The 18380-nt window shown below is 32.9% G+C and overlaps 2 protein-coding genes across 4 annotated transcripts in view; one reads left to right on the top strand and one right to left on the bottom strand.

Moving 5' to 3' along the window:
* Positions 1–18380, top strand: part of CTNNA3 (catenin alpha 3) — a 1840263-nt gene that overhangs the window by 622645 nt on the left and 1199238 nt on the right. The gene's annotated exons all lie outside the window — the stretch shown is intronic.
* The window catches only part of LRRTM3 (leucine rich repeat transmembrane neuronal 3), a 172845-nt gene continuing 164972 nt past the window's right edge, over positions 10508–18380 (bottom strand). Inside the window, exon 3 of the mRNA XM_082714892.1 lies at positions 10508–16904. Coding sequence (XP_082571018.1) covers positions 16695–16904 — 210 coding nt within the window. The 3' untranslated portion in view covers positions 10508–16694. The remainder of the gene's footprint in view (positions 16905–18380) is intronic.

Genomic DNA, 18380 nt, shown 5'->3' with positions numbered 1-18380 from the left:
AACACATGAAATGCTACATATTAATGAATTTATATATTGTTATACAGGAATTTTTTTGTTTTCCTTTCTTCACATTAATTTTTAAGGATTACAAACTGAAGTTAATCATGATTAAATTTTAGATAAAATATGAAAAATGCATTCATTTTAAATCTAAATTTTGAAGCTTTTATTCATATTTAATTTCATAATTTATTAATATGGCACCCAAATCAACATTTTAAGTTTCAGAATCCAATTCACATATTACCCCAATTCTTTGATATTAAGTGGAAGGAGACACTTTAAATACTATTATGAAATCATGCTGAAAATATTTTTGCATGGATAAACTTGGATGTACTTGAAAAACTACTGCTTCTTTAATTGGGACTGGGATTAGAGGGATAGAAAGAAGGGCTTAGGCTATCAAGGAAAGTGGAAGAATGAATGTTTGGACTATAGTTGTCATGCTTTATGATCTACAAGCTGTAATTAGGTTAACTCAAGAGTTAGTAAAACAAGGAAAAATTTACTGTTAAAAATGTTAAGAGCCAATTAATGACAACCTCTGTAGGTTTGGCTTATTACAAAGAAAATGCTTTAAAATGAAAGATTGTTGAGAGCTTCATTTTTAACCCTAGTTTGCTCTTTTGAAAATATACTTTACTGGTCTCTTTAAACTGTACCTGAGAATGTTTCTACTAGTGGAAGATATCTTAAATATATGTCCTGCTTTTCTTAGCCATTTTTATATCTGAAGAACAGTGTATGAAAGAAGTGTGCTGTGTTTATGTGTATATCCATAAGTTGTTTTTTTTTAACCATTCATATGTGAGATGCAAATTAAAGAACTGAAAGTCTAAATAAAGATGGCTTAATGATGGGATGGTGGAAAGTGGGCATGAGGAAAAAGAAAAAGAGCATTCCAAATTTCAGATTATATCACCATTGCAATAAGAATCTAAAATGCTTTCAGAATAACAACTCTAGTTTACTTCCTTATTTATTCTTGTTGCTTCCCTCCAAATAATTTGAGACTTCTTATAACAAAAGACATATGAAATAAAATGAAAAAGGATTACAAAGAAGAAATAAACAGTATAAAAAAAGAGAAAGCCAGGCCACTCAACAGAAAGGCTTGCCTGGTTACCATGTTATCGAGTGTAACCCAGTTCAGAGTTTCTGAGCTGAGATGTAAAGGAGATAAGATGAGTTACAGGGCTCTGAAGTTCACTGGGGATAAGGTACAACAATTTCTCAGGGGTAATTTTTCCTGATACATTTCTCACATTTTTTTTTCTTTAAATTTGTGTTCCATAGTGTGATGGGTATTTTCCCCAATGAGAGTTCCAAGTAAATGTAGAAACATATCCCCAAAGGCTTTTTCTTATATGGAACTGTATTACATGTGGAGGGCAGAGTCCACTATTTATGTACCATGTTATGCAGCAAGATAAAAATAAAAACAAAACAACTGAATGTCTAGAAAAGATAAAATTGACTTCCGGGTTGGAGAAGGAGAGGTTCTTCTCTACTGTAAAAAATAAGGTAAAATATGTCTTCTTGCTCTGATTCTTAAAACCAAGAATTCCTTCTCTTTGAAGTACAAACCAGTCTCTATCAACTTTTCCTGCTCACCCCGTCTCAGAAAGAAAGCAAGGCAAGCTTGACCAAATAAGTGCTGACAAAATACACTCTATAGTGATTACATAAATGTATTTTGCATGTATTTAAAATTCAGATTTCAGTCTCTGTTGCATAAATTTAAGGTATAGATCAATTCTCTTGGCAGAAAAGACTGAAAATTGAAAGAGAAAACAAGACAAGGGAACTAAGTCAGTTAAGACATTTTAATTACACCCCAGCCAAAAGAAGATAAAGAAAAGTCTAGGAAAGAAGAAATTTTTATGGAAACATATGATTTCAAATCAGGTATGAAATGAGACAATTACAAAATTTCTATAATATACTAGAAAGAGTAGAAAATGAAGGTGTATTATCATAATTAGCAGTTATAAATAAATCAGTTGTTCATTATTTCCATTGAAAGAACAAACTGACAACAACATCTATTCAATGTCTGAATGATTTAGTTAATAGCTTTTCATGCCTCATTTCTGATACTTTTGAGGGGGGGAGATAAAAATACTGAAGTGATTGAAATACTATGCTAGAGTGACTTGCATATAATCCGTTACTAACTCGTACTCTTATTTTTAAACGACATTTTATCCCCCTGGAATGAAGTAGCTTAAAAGCTAGATGTTTCAGGGTTTGCTTTGATAAGAATCTTACCATTTGGGAATTTCATAATCAGTAACAGGTGAATAATGTTGATACTTTCCATATATTCAAAAATATATATTGGTACTCCTAAGATTGGTATGTTGTTTGGGATACCATGATTCTGAGGAGAGATGGAAATGTCCTCTGGTGGATTTGTTTTTTTCCTCTTACAGCAACCACATGTAAATGCACTCAAGCAGACAACTTTCTACCACATAATGGTTTGACAAAAATAATTTTAAGAGATACTTTAGTATTTTTTTAGCAATTCTCATTAACAATTTTCTGGATCTTTCATAGAATACCACATGTACAGTCATATGTAGCCAAGTCTTTGATTACTCAAGGGATTTGTAGAAGTCCTAATATCCAAACATAAGCCAAGAGCTGCTTTAACAAAAATGTCAAAAGATCATTTTTAAAGGGAAGCTTCAAGCCTTATATGAATTTTTTTAAGCTCTGGGATATTCAATTTATTGGAAAAAAGGATGTTGGAACATAGGTTTGGTTGTCACATCTGGTACTGAATTAAATGTAGCCTTATTTATACTTTCTAGTAAACTAATAGAGCTATATAATAGCTATAGTTAGACAATTCATATTATAAGATAAATTAAGCATTTACTCTCCAAGTCTTGTTCACCCATCATTATGTCAAGTACGTATGTATTATCATATATCACTCAACTGAGAGATGGGGAAAAGGAAAAAAAAAGACACAGGCATGAAGAAGAGTAAAGTATTCAGAATAATGTATTAATCTCCCTGTGGTTTACTTAGGGCCCTGAAACTATCTGTTGCCTCCTTACTTTTTTATCAAAGTTAATTGTAGTATGTTCTGATGGACAAAGAAATTGAATATACCTTTATTTCACATAATACAAAGCTTGATAAATTATGCCAAGTTTTATTTAGAATTATGTCATTATAAGTTTATTATTAACCCTTTCGTTTTTAGCTTGGTTACTCCCTTTTGCTTATTTTCTTATTCCTTCTATTTTAGTAAATGTTTTCAAAACAGGATTTTATTGGGGAATGAACTTATAGCAAATTTAATATGCTATGAGAAATTCAATAGCAATTATAAAATATAGCCGGTCTTCTAATGCTCACTAGCTCAAAGTATTTAATTATACAGATGTTTTAATCTATAAATTGTCACAGGTCCTTTTGAAAGTAGATGGGTTACAAACCTGAAAAGGAAGTGTGGAGATCATGAAAGCCTTGTCATTTAGCTAGCATTATACCCTATGACTCTGGAATTTCTAACCAGCAGGTGGAGATCTAATAGTATTTCTCAAAGCCTGTGGGGAGAGTGTCCAGTTACTTGCCATTATCATTCCTTCCTGTTCCTACCGCACTCGGGAATGTAAATATCAATATTTCACACTTGTCCTAACAGTTACAGGGCCACATGAATTGAAAAACATTAATTTTCTTTGTAAATCAACTGGAGTTTCCCAGACTAGATTTTGCTGCCTCTTAATAAGAATTAAGAATGGTCAGAAGCCCAAGGGCTTTTATAATTTTATAATCACTAACAAATTATAGCCTCTACATAGGTAGTACTTTAAAGATAACATTTAAAGCACTCACATTAAGGATGTTTCAGGTATGTGATGTAATACAAATTTTTGTAGTCTAATGAATTCAGTTTCTTAGGCTTACTTATTACAATATAGCATGGGCCACACTGCAGTAAACTATCAAGAGTAAAATTTATATGTAATTTATTTTTGAAAAATAATTGTTTTTATATGATATACATTCCATATATCAGAGATACTCATGGTAATTTGCCATACTGCACGCTCTTCATAATCCGCAAGAGTATTTTAGGAGAAAAGCATTAAGACACAATTCCCTTGGCTTTTATTAAAATAGCTAATCATAATGAACTATCTTCATGTTAATACTAAGATACTCTGAAATTCTAAAATTAAAAAAAAATATTTATTTTCCCAAGTGGGAAGGTCAGAAAACTATGCCTTGAGCTAGTCACTGAATTTACTTTTACTATTTCAGCTCAGCTTAATGCAAGGCGCATTCTTGAGGATTTAATAAGAAATTACCCTAGGCACCAAACAAACAATGGAATCTTTTGGGAATAATGGTATTCTAATAATGAGATGTGTTTGTTAAAGAAAATAAAACATATTTAAGAAAGTTAAGAGTTAATGCTACTGAACATTATTGCCTTATTGCCTTATTGCCTTATCAGATGATCTGACCACCTTACTAATATTTTTTCACTTTCTTAAAGAATTATTTGATAGCAGCAGAATAAAATACAAAAGACTCTCTAGGTGTAACCTAATTCTTAGTCACTTTAATAGCAGTCTTGTCATAACCAGTAATTGGTGAAAACTTAATTTGTATGGGCAGATACACCTCTTCTACATTTTTTTCACATATTCCTGAGGTCAGAGCTGCAGTATAGGCTTTTTGACACACACATATTGGATTTGCATGATACAAACAAAATGAAAAACTTCTGACAATCCATAACCTTTGTTGCTTACTATTTTATTTATTTAGTAAAATTTCATATGTCCTGCATTTATCAGGGAATGGCTCAATTGAATACTCTTGATTTGAAGATTAAATTTAGAAGATTTTAGGGGGGAAAAATTAAAATTAAAAATCTTCTTTAACATTTGGGCACCTGGGTGGCTCAATGGGTTAAGCCTCTGCCTTTGGCTCAGGTCATGATCTCAGGGTCCTGAGATCAAGCTCCACATCAGCTCTTTGCTCAGCGGGGAGCCTGCTTTCCTCTCTCTGTGCCTGCCTCACTGCCTACTTGTGATCGCTGTCTGTCAAATGAATAAATAAAATCTTAAAAAAAAAAATCTTCTTTAACATTTATATACAGAACAAATTCAAGTTGCCTAGCTATTTAAGGAAAATACCAGACTCAGAAACTACTGGAGTCCTAGATATCCAGAAGCTAATACCCACAGACATCGAAATACCAAGCTAATTAGGAGTAGAGAGTGGAATTTGCAGGACAGGTGTGATATATGTGTTGTGTGATTGGCAATCTTTAGAATCCAACATCTCAAATTGCACTTATTCTGAGGACTTTTCTGATTTTCTCCCAGCAGAATTAATCATTCTCTCCCCTTTATTCCTCTGGCACCATGTTCAGACTTCATTTTTAGAAATATCACATTGAATTACAGTAATTTATTCACTTTAATTTTTTTAATTTTTTTAAATTTTTAAAAATAAATAAATTAATTTATTTTCAGAAAAACAGTATTCATTATTTTTTCACCACACTCAGTGCTCCATGAATGAAAAATCCATGCCCTCCATAATACCCACCACCCGGTACCTCAACCTCCCACTCCCCTGCCCCTTCAAACCCCTCAGATTGTTTTTTGGAGTCCATAGTCTCTCATGGTTCACCTCCCCTTCCAATTTCTCCCAACGCCATTATCCTCTCTAACACCCCCTGTCCTCCATGCTATTTGTTATGCTCCACAAATAAGTGAGACCATATGATAATTGACTCTCTCTGCTTGACTTATTTCACTCAGCATAATCTCTTCCAGTCCCGTCCATGTTGCTACAGAAGTCGGGTATTCGTCCTTTCTGATGGAGGCATAATACTCCATAGTGTATATGGACCACATCTTCCTTATCCATTCATCTGTTGAAGGGCATCTTGGTTTTCATCTTGGTTCTTTCCATAGTTTGGCGACCGTGGCCATTGCTGCTATAAACATTGGGGTACAGATGGCCCTTCTTTCACAACATCTGTATCTTTGGGGTAAATACCCAGGAGTGCAATTGCAGGGTCATAGGGAAGCTCTATTTTTAATTTCTTGAGGAATCTCCACACTGTTCTCCAATTTATTCACTTTTAAATATTTGATCACTTTGTTGCCTATCTCAGTCCTTGGCCTATTATTAGTAAAAGCCAAATAAATGAATAAATACTTATTTGATTGAATGAAAAACACCAAAGTATTGTGGATATAATATAATAGACAATCATACAAAAGAAAGACAGGCCTAATAGATACATGTGAACAAAAATTTGTAACTATCTAGTGAATGCACCACTAGCTGCAAGTGAATAGTTCAAATGGCAAGCAAACTTTGATGGAAAGAGAACATTTCTCCACCTTATTTGACTATACCTTTAAAAAAAACCAACCCTGTTTTATTGACAATTGTCTGTACTTTTAAGGCAGAAATGATTCTGCATATTTTGTTAACTTTTGGTATGTTCATAAAATATTTTGTAGCAAAAATATTATTGAGTAAGTATGAGTTCTAATGATGAGTCTGTTTTCTATTACCAAAATGATTTTGATCGTGGTGTTTAATCATATTCTACTTCAGTATCTTTATTTGTAAAATGTAGCAATCAAAAAGCATTTTTGTTTTTACTCTTGGGGATAAAACTTCTGGTTAGTATTCACCAATTTTAACATAAAGACTGAAAAGATTGAGATTTAACATAAAGATTAATATAAAAAGATTTAACATAAAGACTGAAAAGAACAACTCAATAAATTTATAGGCCATTTTCTCACCTGATGCCAAACAGTAATTTGACTGAGGATGTTGTATTATTAGCTTGTAAGAAGTTATTTAATTCACATATTATTTTAAGTTAATAGTGCTGTTTGAATCAGTCTTCAGAACATCTTACGGATGTTTTACTGAAACAGACATATGATAAAAGATTAATATGACTTAAGCCTCCCCCCAAAGAAAGGTAAAATACAATGAATATATAGAAATATAAAAAGTAATAAAGTTGAAAAAAAAGGTGGGAAATATATGTGCCCAAATAGAAAGTCGAAAACATTTGCTCTGGCTAAAGTACATTCGGTTCTGAATTTTTAGGCAATCAGGATAACAATTGAGCTTGGTATTTCGCTGCCAGACTAGCATGAATCTAACAAATATTTGAAATAATAGATGTCCATATGTAAAAGTATAGTATTCTTTCTTCATTTCCCTCTCTCTTCATTTTGCCCATCTGAATACTGGCAGTGTTAAGCTCTGTCTCAGTTTTCACTTTTACCCAGAATTATCCCCAGCAGTTTGGCTAACGTTGATTTCATCCTTTGATTGCTCTGTACTCTTGCATGTATTCAATTTACCTTGGATTTTTTTTTTCTTGATATGGATGTCTTTTCTCTTTGCTAAGTCTGTCTCTTGAGAACAGGAAATATATAATATACTCCTTTGTATCTCTCAAAGATTTTTATTTTCCACTAGACATAGATTAGGTATATAATAAACATCCATTGCACTGTTTAAAATGTCTTCAGGTACAACTTTAAGTGAAAAGACATTTAGACTTAAGTGTTGGGCTTAGGGAGGGAGCTTTATTTTTTATATTTTTTAATATTTTATTTATTTGACAGACAGAGATCACAAGTAGGCAGAGAGGCAGGCAGAGAGAGAGGGGGAAGCAGGCTCCCCACGGCGCAGAGAGCGCGATGAGGGGCTCGATCCCAGGACCCTGGGATCATGACCTGAGCCGAAGGCAGAGGCTTTAACCCACTGAGCCACCCAGATGCCCCAGGGAGGGGACTTTAAATAAGCAGTTAGTAGTGGTCACTTTGTCTGTATATCTATCATCTGGATTTGAATTCTTGCTTCAAGATTTAGTAGGTACATGTTATATAATCACTTTGAGCATCACTTTCCTTATCTTCTTAAGACAATAACAGTAGTACTCACTTCATAAGGTTATTGTTAATCTTATTAACCATCTTAAGGAGGATTAAATGAATAAATAAAATGTTCAGAAAAGTAAACTTTCATTAAGTGTTAGTTATTATTATTTTATCTTACAGTGCACAGTACTAAATCATTCCATCTGGAAATAAATAGAAATTTCTTCTGGTGGCGGTTATGGAGCATGATCAATCATCTGAGATCGGTCCTCAGAAAGCAAAAGTGTATGACAAAAAAACCCATGTCATCATAAGGCATGCATTATCTGAAAACTGTATCAGATCATTAAGTTAAAAAGATGTGACCTCGAACTACATTTCTGTTTTATATTATATAAAGTGTTTATCTGTTAGAAGACTCCGTTTCCAGTCCTATTATGGTTGTGCCAAGGTGTCATACTGAGCTCACACATTTTTATCCCATAACTGGAGTCAAAGGCAAAGAAAAAGTCAATATATGCCACTACCCCAGCCTATTGTTATTCTTCCACAAAATTATGAAGTATGACAAGGATTCATTGTGAAATAGCCATGTCTAAATTGTAATGTTAATTTAAGGAACTCAACTTTGAAGTTTCTAAAATAGGAAACTGACAAGGAGTTTTGAAGGAAGCCCAATACACTGAACTTAAGATTCCATCAAATCCAAAGGTTAAAAAAATGTTGACATCACAAAGATCTCAAGTTTTTGTCCATACAGGAGAGTTCAGAGTCCAGTGTCTTTACCTAGATCTATTGTACATGTGAGACTAGAGCTGGGATGGACCCTGTAGTTTCTTCTCTCAAGGCAGTTAATTTCTTTACTTCATAAGTGAGTATGAAATAAGACCTATATATAATGAATGTTATAAGTGTCTAGGACAAGAACTGCTAGAGAGGACTTTAGAAACTGTATTTCCAGCTCTCCATTGTGGTGGATATATTCCTCTACTATTTCCTTATAGCAGAGCAGAATGATAGGGTTGATCCAATCTTTCACCACATTTTCATTAGACTGTTTAGGGCATTATATTTATGGAAATGTAATTGAAAGCAAATATACTATTGATGTAAAATAGTAAGAACAGATGGAGTATATTTTAATGCAATTTATTTCTCAATAACGGAATTTAACTAGGTATATGTGAATTAATGTAATTACTCATACGGTTGAAGCAGCAATTTAGGGTTTATAGTTTTAGGCTATTTCAAAATTGATTTTGAAAGAGCATTTAGTATTTAGTTTGAGTCTTTTATTCTGACTTTTCAGTTTCTCTCTGGAGAAATAATAGCAATAGTTCTTAAACTAACTTTTATTCTTAATATTCTCTCTTTAGTTAGAATTAATTCTATCCACCTGTCTATTATTTGATATGTATCACTATCACAAATATCTCTTTGCTTTTATGTCCCCAATGTCCATATTGGCCTTTACTGATGACCTTTGATAGCATAAATGTTACTGTAAATTTTAATTCTTAGTCTTAGTTTTAAAAGTTACTTGCAGGTTAATGACAATAAATCACATTTCCTTCACTTACCTCTTGACATATGTAATTTTTTGTCCTCTTCATTATCTTTCATCAAGTCTTCAACCCAGATAGCAGCGTCATCCTTGTTTTCCAAAATCAGAATTACTCTAGATTTTCTGGTAAAATTTTTATGTGGTAGTGGTGCCAGAATGAACATGTAACATGATATTAGATTCAGGATATGAGAGTTTCTTTCTCTCTGGATTTATTGTTTTAAATGTATAGCTTACTTTTATCACAGGTTTAGTAGTGGTGGTTTTTAGTAGAAATGTGGCTTATGGAATATTCCATTGGCTCTTGAATCCACATGGATAACAAAAGACAAATGTACTTTATATGAATCCCACATGTTCAGGTAGTGTGATAGAGTAAAATGCTAACCCAGTTTCTGAATTATATTACCTTGGTCTTGTGCAAGTTCAGGGAGAAAGAAAAGAGGCTATTAGTCTAATGTTTAATAAAAATCTCCTGGAGACACTAATGGAATCAAGAATCTGCCTAAAAAATCATTTAACAGTGAGACCAAGGCAGATTTACCTGAAGACTGAATTCAAAGGTAAACATAAAAAATTTATTTGGTTACCTGCACACAATGATGAAAACATTTGCATTGTCTTAACAAAGAAAATTATTTTTTATTTAGACTGTATACTATATTTTGAGTAATAGAACAAGCAAGCAGGGTCTATGTTATTATAAAGTTATCTCTTGCCTTCTTTATGTTGTGTGTTCTCATTATACACATCATTTGTGTAAGTAAAAATTCTCTTTAAAAATATCTCACATAAAATCATTCATAGGAAATATCCTGCAACCCAAGCCATATCATTGCCAGTTAACATTATATGACTATAGATTATTGATCTTTGTATTGTCATTTGCATGTGGTTGCTTTTTGACTATAGAGGTTTTGCTTCAATGGACAACCTTTTTTTTTTTGCCAGTTTAAGATTATATTATATAGGAAATTGGAAATGAAAATACAACATGAGTATTTGGGAGTATCTTTTGAAGGATTTCTTTTAGGAAACAATGTATAAAATTTCAATAAAGTAATGAACATTTTTTTCTATTAAGTTACTGACAGGATATTGAAGGAAATCTCTACATAGTGTGAAATAGTTTAGGCAATTTTTTCTGTTTAAGAATAGGAAGGTGTATTCTTTCTCTGCTGTCTTCACATTCACTATTATAATATATATGCCTAATTATATTGATTATGGTCTCTTTTCACTTCTGAAAACATTGCCTCTAAGGTGATAGGAGCACATCCCTAGAGTCTGACGAACTGGATTTGAATATCTGACTCTCTTGTATGAGGTTTGGCAAATTATTAAACTACCATGATCCTTATTTTCCTCTTCTTTAAAATGGTCATCATACTTCTTTCCTAAGATGGTTTGAAAATGAGATGAAGACAGTACAGTGCTAATACACCATAAATCAATTCTTTTCTCTTTCCCCACCTCTAGCTTTCAGCTATTATATTATTATCCATGGGAGCAAATAATAAGTTTAGTTAAGTGAATAACCCAGCTGATTTAAGACTGTTTTCAGATATTTGTGTTGAAAAAACTAATGGGGAACAAAATTTATAAACAACACAATCTGTCAAGAAACAACCTGATCATTTTATGTATAGTTGTTCTTTGTTTCGCATTCCTCTAGTCAGGAAAAATGTTCAGCCAGGCTTAGCAAACTAGGATCACATTGGCACAAGAAAGCACAAGAATTAATAATTTTAGACTATAGTAAAAAGCAATTGAATGATTTAGTGAAAGTAAATTCATTTGAACAGCATTTTGCAAAACTTAGCATGCATCAGAGATTATTAGCTCCAGAGATTCTGATTCAGTAAATTTAGTACAGACCCAAAGCATTTGATTTTTTTTTTTTTTTTTTTTAAGTAGGCTCTACATCCAGTGTGGGGCTTGAACTCACAACCCCAAGATCAAGAGTGTCATACTCTACCGACTAAGCCAGCCAGGTGCCCAGGGATTTGCTCTTAATAGTAACAGAAGATATGATAGGTAGTAGCACAAGTTTAAACCAATAAATAGAAAAAAAAAATGTCAATTTTATCCATCCATGTTATCTTAGTACTATTTTTCACATGAATCCAGGTAAACTCAATAAGTGAAAATGACTGAAAATGATCACACTCCAGTGTCTATACACTTGCTCAAAACCTAGTGTCAGTCCTTCATTTTATACAGCCTGAGGCAAAGACTGCATCACAGAACCTTCAAGGCCATACAGTACAAGTATGCTACATTATGTAACACAAGATATACTGCAGTCAGCTTACAAAATATAAATTAGTGGACAGTGTTTCAGATTAGAAAACAAAAAAGGATTTACTTCAAGGATCCTTATCACAAGGTCCCTTGATGCCTTTGAAATATTATTTGATTTATACAAAATCTATTTTCACTTAGCTTTTCAGTAAGATACACATATAAAATGAAATCTATAAATGTTCAGGAAAGAACAGGAAGAAACTCAAGAGTTTTCTAAATCCTAGACAGCTGAGGCACTCTGTTGCTTTCAGGTCACTGTTCTTAAAAGAAAGGTAAATAATCAGCTATAGACTTTTAAAAACATAAATATTACTCTGAATTAGAAAATGTTGAACATAAGAAGCCTCCTTTCTGACAATAAAATCATAATGCAAGTCATGAGAGAACTTTAAAAATAACCCATCACTACTTTGGTATTTTTTTATGTGTTTCTTCTCCATTGGAGTTGATAGTAAAACGAAGCGCGATTGTTGATTGTCAGTCTACTCTACCCTTGTGGGTATGTCAAGAGTTTTGAAAGCACAGATCCTGGATTTCCTGCCCTTGGTATCTCTCTAGTTAGGGACAGTTGTGGTGCATTGAGAAGGTCATATCAATAGTTAAAAGCTCCTACTGAAAGACCAGTGCATCTGTGTTCTTACTGCATAACCAATCCATCTAGACCTTGGGACTTTTTACATGTTAGGAAATTGTTATACTATTACCCAGGGTTAAACCATTAAGAGGTATGTCAGTATAAGATATTACTGTATCTGCTTTAGAGATTTCTCACCCTTTCTCCTGAGGCCAGATTTCTCTTAGTCCCACCACTTTTTCCTTCGTGTGCTGCCATCTACCCCATTCATCTGATTTTCTTTCTTTTAGCATACTAATAGTTTGCATCATCATGCTTTTAGATTCTTATTTTGAATGTTTAGTTTGAGAGATGGTATCTGTCTTCTAGTCAGAAGTAGACAAATGAAATATATGTCTTTACTACCATATACAGAGGTTTTATTTTAGAAAATATTTTTGCAAAGAGATATTGCTATTTCCAAGGACTTTGTGGAGCCTGATATGATTTCAGATAGGATTATGAAATTTGTCTTGAATGTTGAATGTAGACAAGTTTTCTTTCCTTCTAAAAATGTAATTTACATTAAAATCTGTGTCATTTATGATTTTCTGGAACATTCAGGAGGGAGTAGGGATAGACACTTGATAAAAATGAGATCAATAAAATTTTGTTTGCCTGTCACCATATGTTTTGGCATCTATACATCAGTTTGGATAAATTATATTTCCTTTTTTGTAGGAGGAATAGAGAAAGTTATTCTCTATTATGAAAGGTATAAGAATGCAGAATTTAAAAAAAAATCACAATTTAAGAAGTACTCTCTCTGAGACAAAATAAGGGGGAAAAAAAGAAAAATTATAAAGGTCTTCCCAATTAGCTCTGAATTGAGCATGTGTTCCGTTGAACATGTGTTGAACATGTGTTGAACCTCGCACTGTGGATCTGTTTTATAACCCACACAATCTCAATTTAGATGGTCTTTGGTTTCTTTCCTTGTGTTTCTTCATTTTATGTCCGTACCTTGGGTCTACATATATCCACTTCTTGGAAGCAACTCATCTTCACATTTACAAATGATATAATATGTTAAGAAATCTATGACTTCCTGTACTTTTTGAACAAAGAGTTTTAATGTGAGAGCCCAGAGTAGCACACACAAAGAGTTCATTTAGCTCATATATTATACAGATAGAAGAACTGAGTTAAATTGGGATTAAACAACATGACAAACTCTTTTCTTTTTTCATTCTGTTCATTATCTCTGGAAATTCTCTGGCTCTGATTGGAGAGGAGGCTTTTAATACATCGGAAAAACTAAAAGGCTCTGAACTTGGAGAATGGTTTAGTTCCACCAATTATTAGCCTTGTGTTCTTGGGTAAGTCACTACTTTTCTGAGATTAATGTGCCTTCATAAGGTGGTTTGTAGACAAAACGAAATAATTTATGTAAAATGTGGTTTGTAAACCTCAAAACGCTGCACAAATGTATCATTTGTTGCAGCTACTGCTATACTGTAACCATGCTGGGTCAAACTGCACTTTTCAACTCCAAATACATCAACATTCCTGTTATTTAAATGAATGAGCAATAGACAGGCAGGGAGACCTGGGGGCAGGGTGGTTAGAAAGAGGAAATCAGAGATTCATGAATGCTGAAAAAGATAGGTTATAATTAAGGATTTTAGACACAAATATATAAATTGCAAATGTGTGATAAAGATTCCAGACATAGTTTCCTCTAATAGGTTTTCACTTCCTTTTCCACCAACCCACAAGACCCTGAAATGGCAGAATAAAAATTACGCAAACAAATAAACCAGAATCATCTTCTTCTTCTTTTTTTTCTTGTAAAAGATCCTTTGGGTTGAATTTAAAATATGAGAAATTCAAAATTTTTAGTTTATTTGGTTCTTACTGTATTAAGTCTTCAGATGCACAGAGCTGTGGTTCTAAGATGACTGCTTCTACTTATATTTATTTTAGATGAATTTAAAATGTTTAGGAAAGAAAGTTTGCTTCAGGATGTTAAGAGCACATATTTGTGAAGCTCCGTGGAACCTTGTATTTCTAAAAATTATATATCAATTTGAAAATGTCTGGAAATAGATATAAAATGCTTATTTATGTGAATTAAAAATGTTTGAATCTTTGCAAGGACAACTTCTAAGAAGAAAAAAATTGCAAATGACATTTTGGTTTATATAATAAATAAAATTTTGCATCCAATTTCAGGCCCACAATAATGGCTTATAATTAATCCTCTATAAATTTGCTAACTGTGCAAAACAAAACCTCAATGTAGAGGATTAAGAATACTGACAATGATATATTGCAAAGAAATTAGAAATCAGAAAAAAATAAACATTAAGATTAGATGTAACATGACAAAAAATTTTGAATAGCAAACAATTTATGCAAAATATGTTACAAAATCTGGTTTGCTAAATAGTTGATAGACATTAAGTTTCACTGAAATTAGTAAGAGAGTTTGCTTCTTCCAATTTTTTTTTTCTGAGTGTATATTTTCCAACAAAAATTTGCTGTACATTTTTTCAGTTCATTCTTCTTTAAGCTGCTCTTCAATTTGACATGAAAAATCAGCATAAGACTAGACTTTTGTAGATATAACTTCTTTGGAAGAAATAAATTGAAAGTTTGACGCTGTTTTTGACAAATTCTTTTCTTCATTATTTTTGATTGTGTTTGACCCTTTTGGATTGACATTTGCTCAGCCTATTTTTGATGTTATGAATACAAAATGACAACATAAAAAAAGCGTTTCTCCTAGTGCAACAGCAATTGAAACTTGTAGTTTTATATTAAAAACACACAAAAGAATGTGTGAATACCAGAGATAAAATAACAACAGTTTCAAACAATAATCTGTGTCAAGCAAACAGCAGAAACAAGTTGATTATTTCATCCTCTGAAAAGTTGGTTTTCAGAATTTCATTTAAATTTACTTTATAATACAATTACATAATCAATATATGATCTGGGGTGGCTTCAAATTACTCTGGGTTATTTTCCAGATAATTTAGAGGTGAATCTCATTATGGATGGCAATATAAACAATTTAGAACATATTAAGGATGTTTACAGTTTATTTGAGTTATAAAGTTCTCCACCATGGCTGATATCTATATGGAATGAGCTCTCAAAGTTTTGACTTCTTCCCCAGAAGAGAATTGATGTAGCGCACAAAGTGAAAAATTTCACATACTTCCTTTGAGATGTTCCCAAATATAGCCTCACAATTCTAAATGAAAAGTTGTTTTAAAAACCAGGCACATTTTGCACTGACTGATGGTTATTTTTAGGTAAACCACTTTAGGTTAATTAGGAGAAAATCAGCTACTGTACAATTATTATGCTCTATCCTTCCCACCTTGGCCTGAAAATAATGAGATGTAACAAGTTTTTCTTTGTCACTGGCAGCTGCACCTTTTAAGTGTATCAAAGTCTGTTGCTGTGGTTACGGCCTTTGTTTCCAGTGATGTTTTGTCCATGCTTCCCCCTACCCTTAACAATGCGTTACTCAAAAGAATGAAATAATGAGTCAATTCATTCAAAAATATGTTGTTAAAATGTCCCTCTTTATCATTACATTTCACTGCTTAGAAACTAGGCTGTAATTCAAGGCAACAGTTAAGTCTGAGAAGTGTTAAAAAAAATCTTTGATTTTTTTTTTCATTTATAAGAAAAACCTGCCTATGTAATTGAAGAACTTCTTACAAGTCTCAATAATTAAATCCTTTTTGGTTAATGTATTATTTCTGGAAGAAGTAGATAAAATTCTACGCAGTAAGCATGATAAAAATCGTGCATGTTTCGCACAGCACAGAATTTTAGAGTCAAGGTTTCTGGGCACAAAAGCAGTAACAAAACAGTTCCTACAAAACTGAGTAACTCTGAATAACACAAGAAATAATATTTTGTTAATTTAAAATTTTAGAAACTGAAATGTGTAAAGTTTGTAAAGTAAAATGTAATTAAATTATGGTACTGTACATACCAGTTGTTTCTATAATTGAAACTTTACAATATGAAAAATACATTAGCTCTGTACAGTTTTTACAGGTAGGTAGGATGAGTTTTGAAAAAAAGATTCTTTTTCTTTTTTCAGGGTCATACTCTGTTTAAGTCAAAAAAATACTGCACAACTTAGCTAATTACAAAGTGTAGACTTGAAACAATTCATGTCTTCTTTATTTCATGAATAAATCTTGGATTTTTGTTTAACAGGGGATTTTTGTTGTGTTTTGCTTTTAGAGTCCACAATGAACAAATCTTCCTCATTTTGTCCTTGAGGTTACAAAGTTTGGTGGCAACCCTTGGCTACCAATTAGCTCAGTTAAGTCAGCTGCTGTTTATGGTCACTGATTTGGCCAGCTGTTGTGATTGTGCTCAGGTCCAGCTCAGTCTCTAGGTGTGATTCCATCGTATCTTCCTGTGCATTCGTTTCAAAGGACTTATGAGAGAGAAGTTCATGATGCACCCCACAGTAACTTATTGTGGGCTGGTCGTATGCCAGAAAGGTTGACACATTCATTGATAAAGGTATCTGGGGAAAAAAATGACATGAGAAAAATCAGTTATAAAATGACAAACCACTTTGGGGGCAAGATTTGACTGTGAAGTATGGACCTGATTACCTCTGGTTAAATCTGTGAGTCAAGTGCCCCCAGGCTATCCTACTAATGCCCCTTATTCTCTGTGGCTAAGTACAATGTAACAGTTTTAAATCCTGGGATGGAGTGGTTAATGCTTAACTAAAATTATCAGGTAAAGAGTAGCCTGAATGGTTCTGAAAATACTACAAGCTTTATTGAAAAAGTCAGAAAATGCTTTTCCTCACTAGGTAGAATTGTGGTTTGAGAACTAAGGAAAGTGTTACTTGGTTATGTCTCATGTTGGAATACAACAGAACAGTAGTTCTCAAACCTTATCATGCGTAAAAATCACCTCTTCCTTCTTTATCTCCAATCTCCCACTCCCTTGAGTTTCTGGTTCAGTAGGTCTGGTATAGGGCCTGGAATCTGCATTTCTTACAAGTTCCCATATGATGCCCATGCTGTTAATCTACACACCACATTTTGAGAACCGTTGCAGAAAGAGAATTGTCCAGGCAAGTCATTTTGGCTCTTCTTACTCAATAATTACTTAATATCTATTTCACTGTGAAAATTTTTTTGAAACATTAATGTCTGTAGTTTAGTCCGTATATCTAAAATTTAGGCTTAGGGAACTCCTAAGGAAGAACCTAAGGGCTCCTATGAAGGTGTAAAAAACAACAAAAATGGTGCTAGTTTGAAGAAACTAGTGATAAAACTGAGGAAGGGACTCCTTTGCAAATTGCAGCTTAATGAAAGAAAACAAATCGGAAAGATCCAAGAAAAAAATCAGAGTGACCACTGTGAGCAGAAGGGAAACATACATATTGCAGACAAAGTGTAGTCTGAAATGTGATTAGATGTCAAAATCTAGGGATTATTTCCATTTTTTTCAGTGAAATAAAAACTTGTTCTAAGAAGTAGACAGAATTGAGGAAACCAGCTCCGATCTCTTTTTAATATCCTAGCTACTAATTCATGTTGTTGAACTGCCTTGGATAAAAACTTCTGCCATTCTTGTTTTGTGAATGGATAAAATATATTTCTGTTTGAGCATATCAGACTAAATTCCTTTCTGATCTCAGAAGAGATTAGAGCCTAAAGCTAAGAAAAAAAAAATGTCTAGTTTTTGTTCTTTTGTTAGTTAATTGTTGTTTATCCTTTTCTCCATGCTTAAGAACCCTCTTGGCTAGTTCTCTTTCCATCCTACCCTTCTCTCCATTTATTTTTTTTCTCCAGTAAAAGTCAGTTGAGCCATTATTTTGTTGTTTTCTCTTAAACAAAAGAATTCATTTGTTTTGAGATTATTGCCTATTTTTAATATGAACATTTCAATGTATCAAATGTGTAGGGTTTAGTCCTTGGAGACAGAAATGTAATCTAATTCATCAAATTAAATTCCTCAGCAATTCTTCCTATTTATGTGG

Source organism: Mustela nivalis, assembly GCF_964662115.1.
Source record: "Mustela nivalis genome assembly, chromosome: 2".
NCBI lineage: Eukaryota > Metazoa > Chordata > Mammalia > Carnivora > Mustelidae > Mustela > Mustela nivalis.
This window is presented reverse-complemented; position numbering and strand designations above follow the sequence as displayed.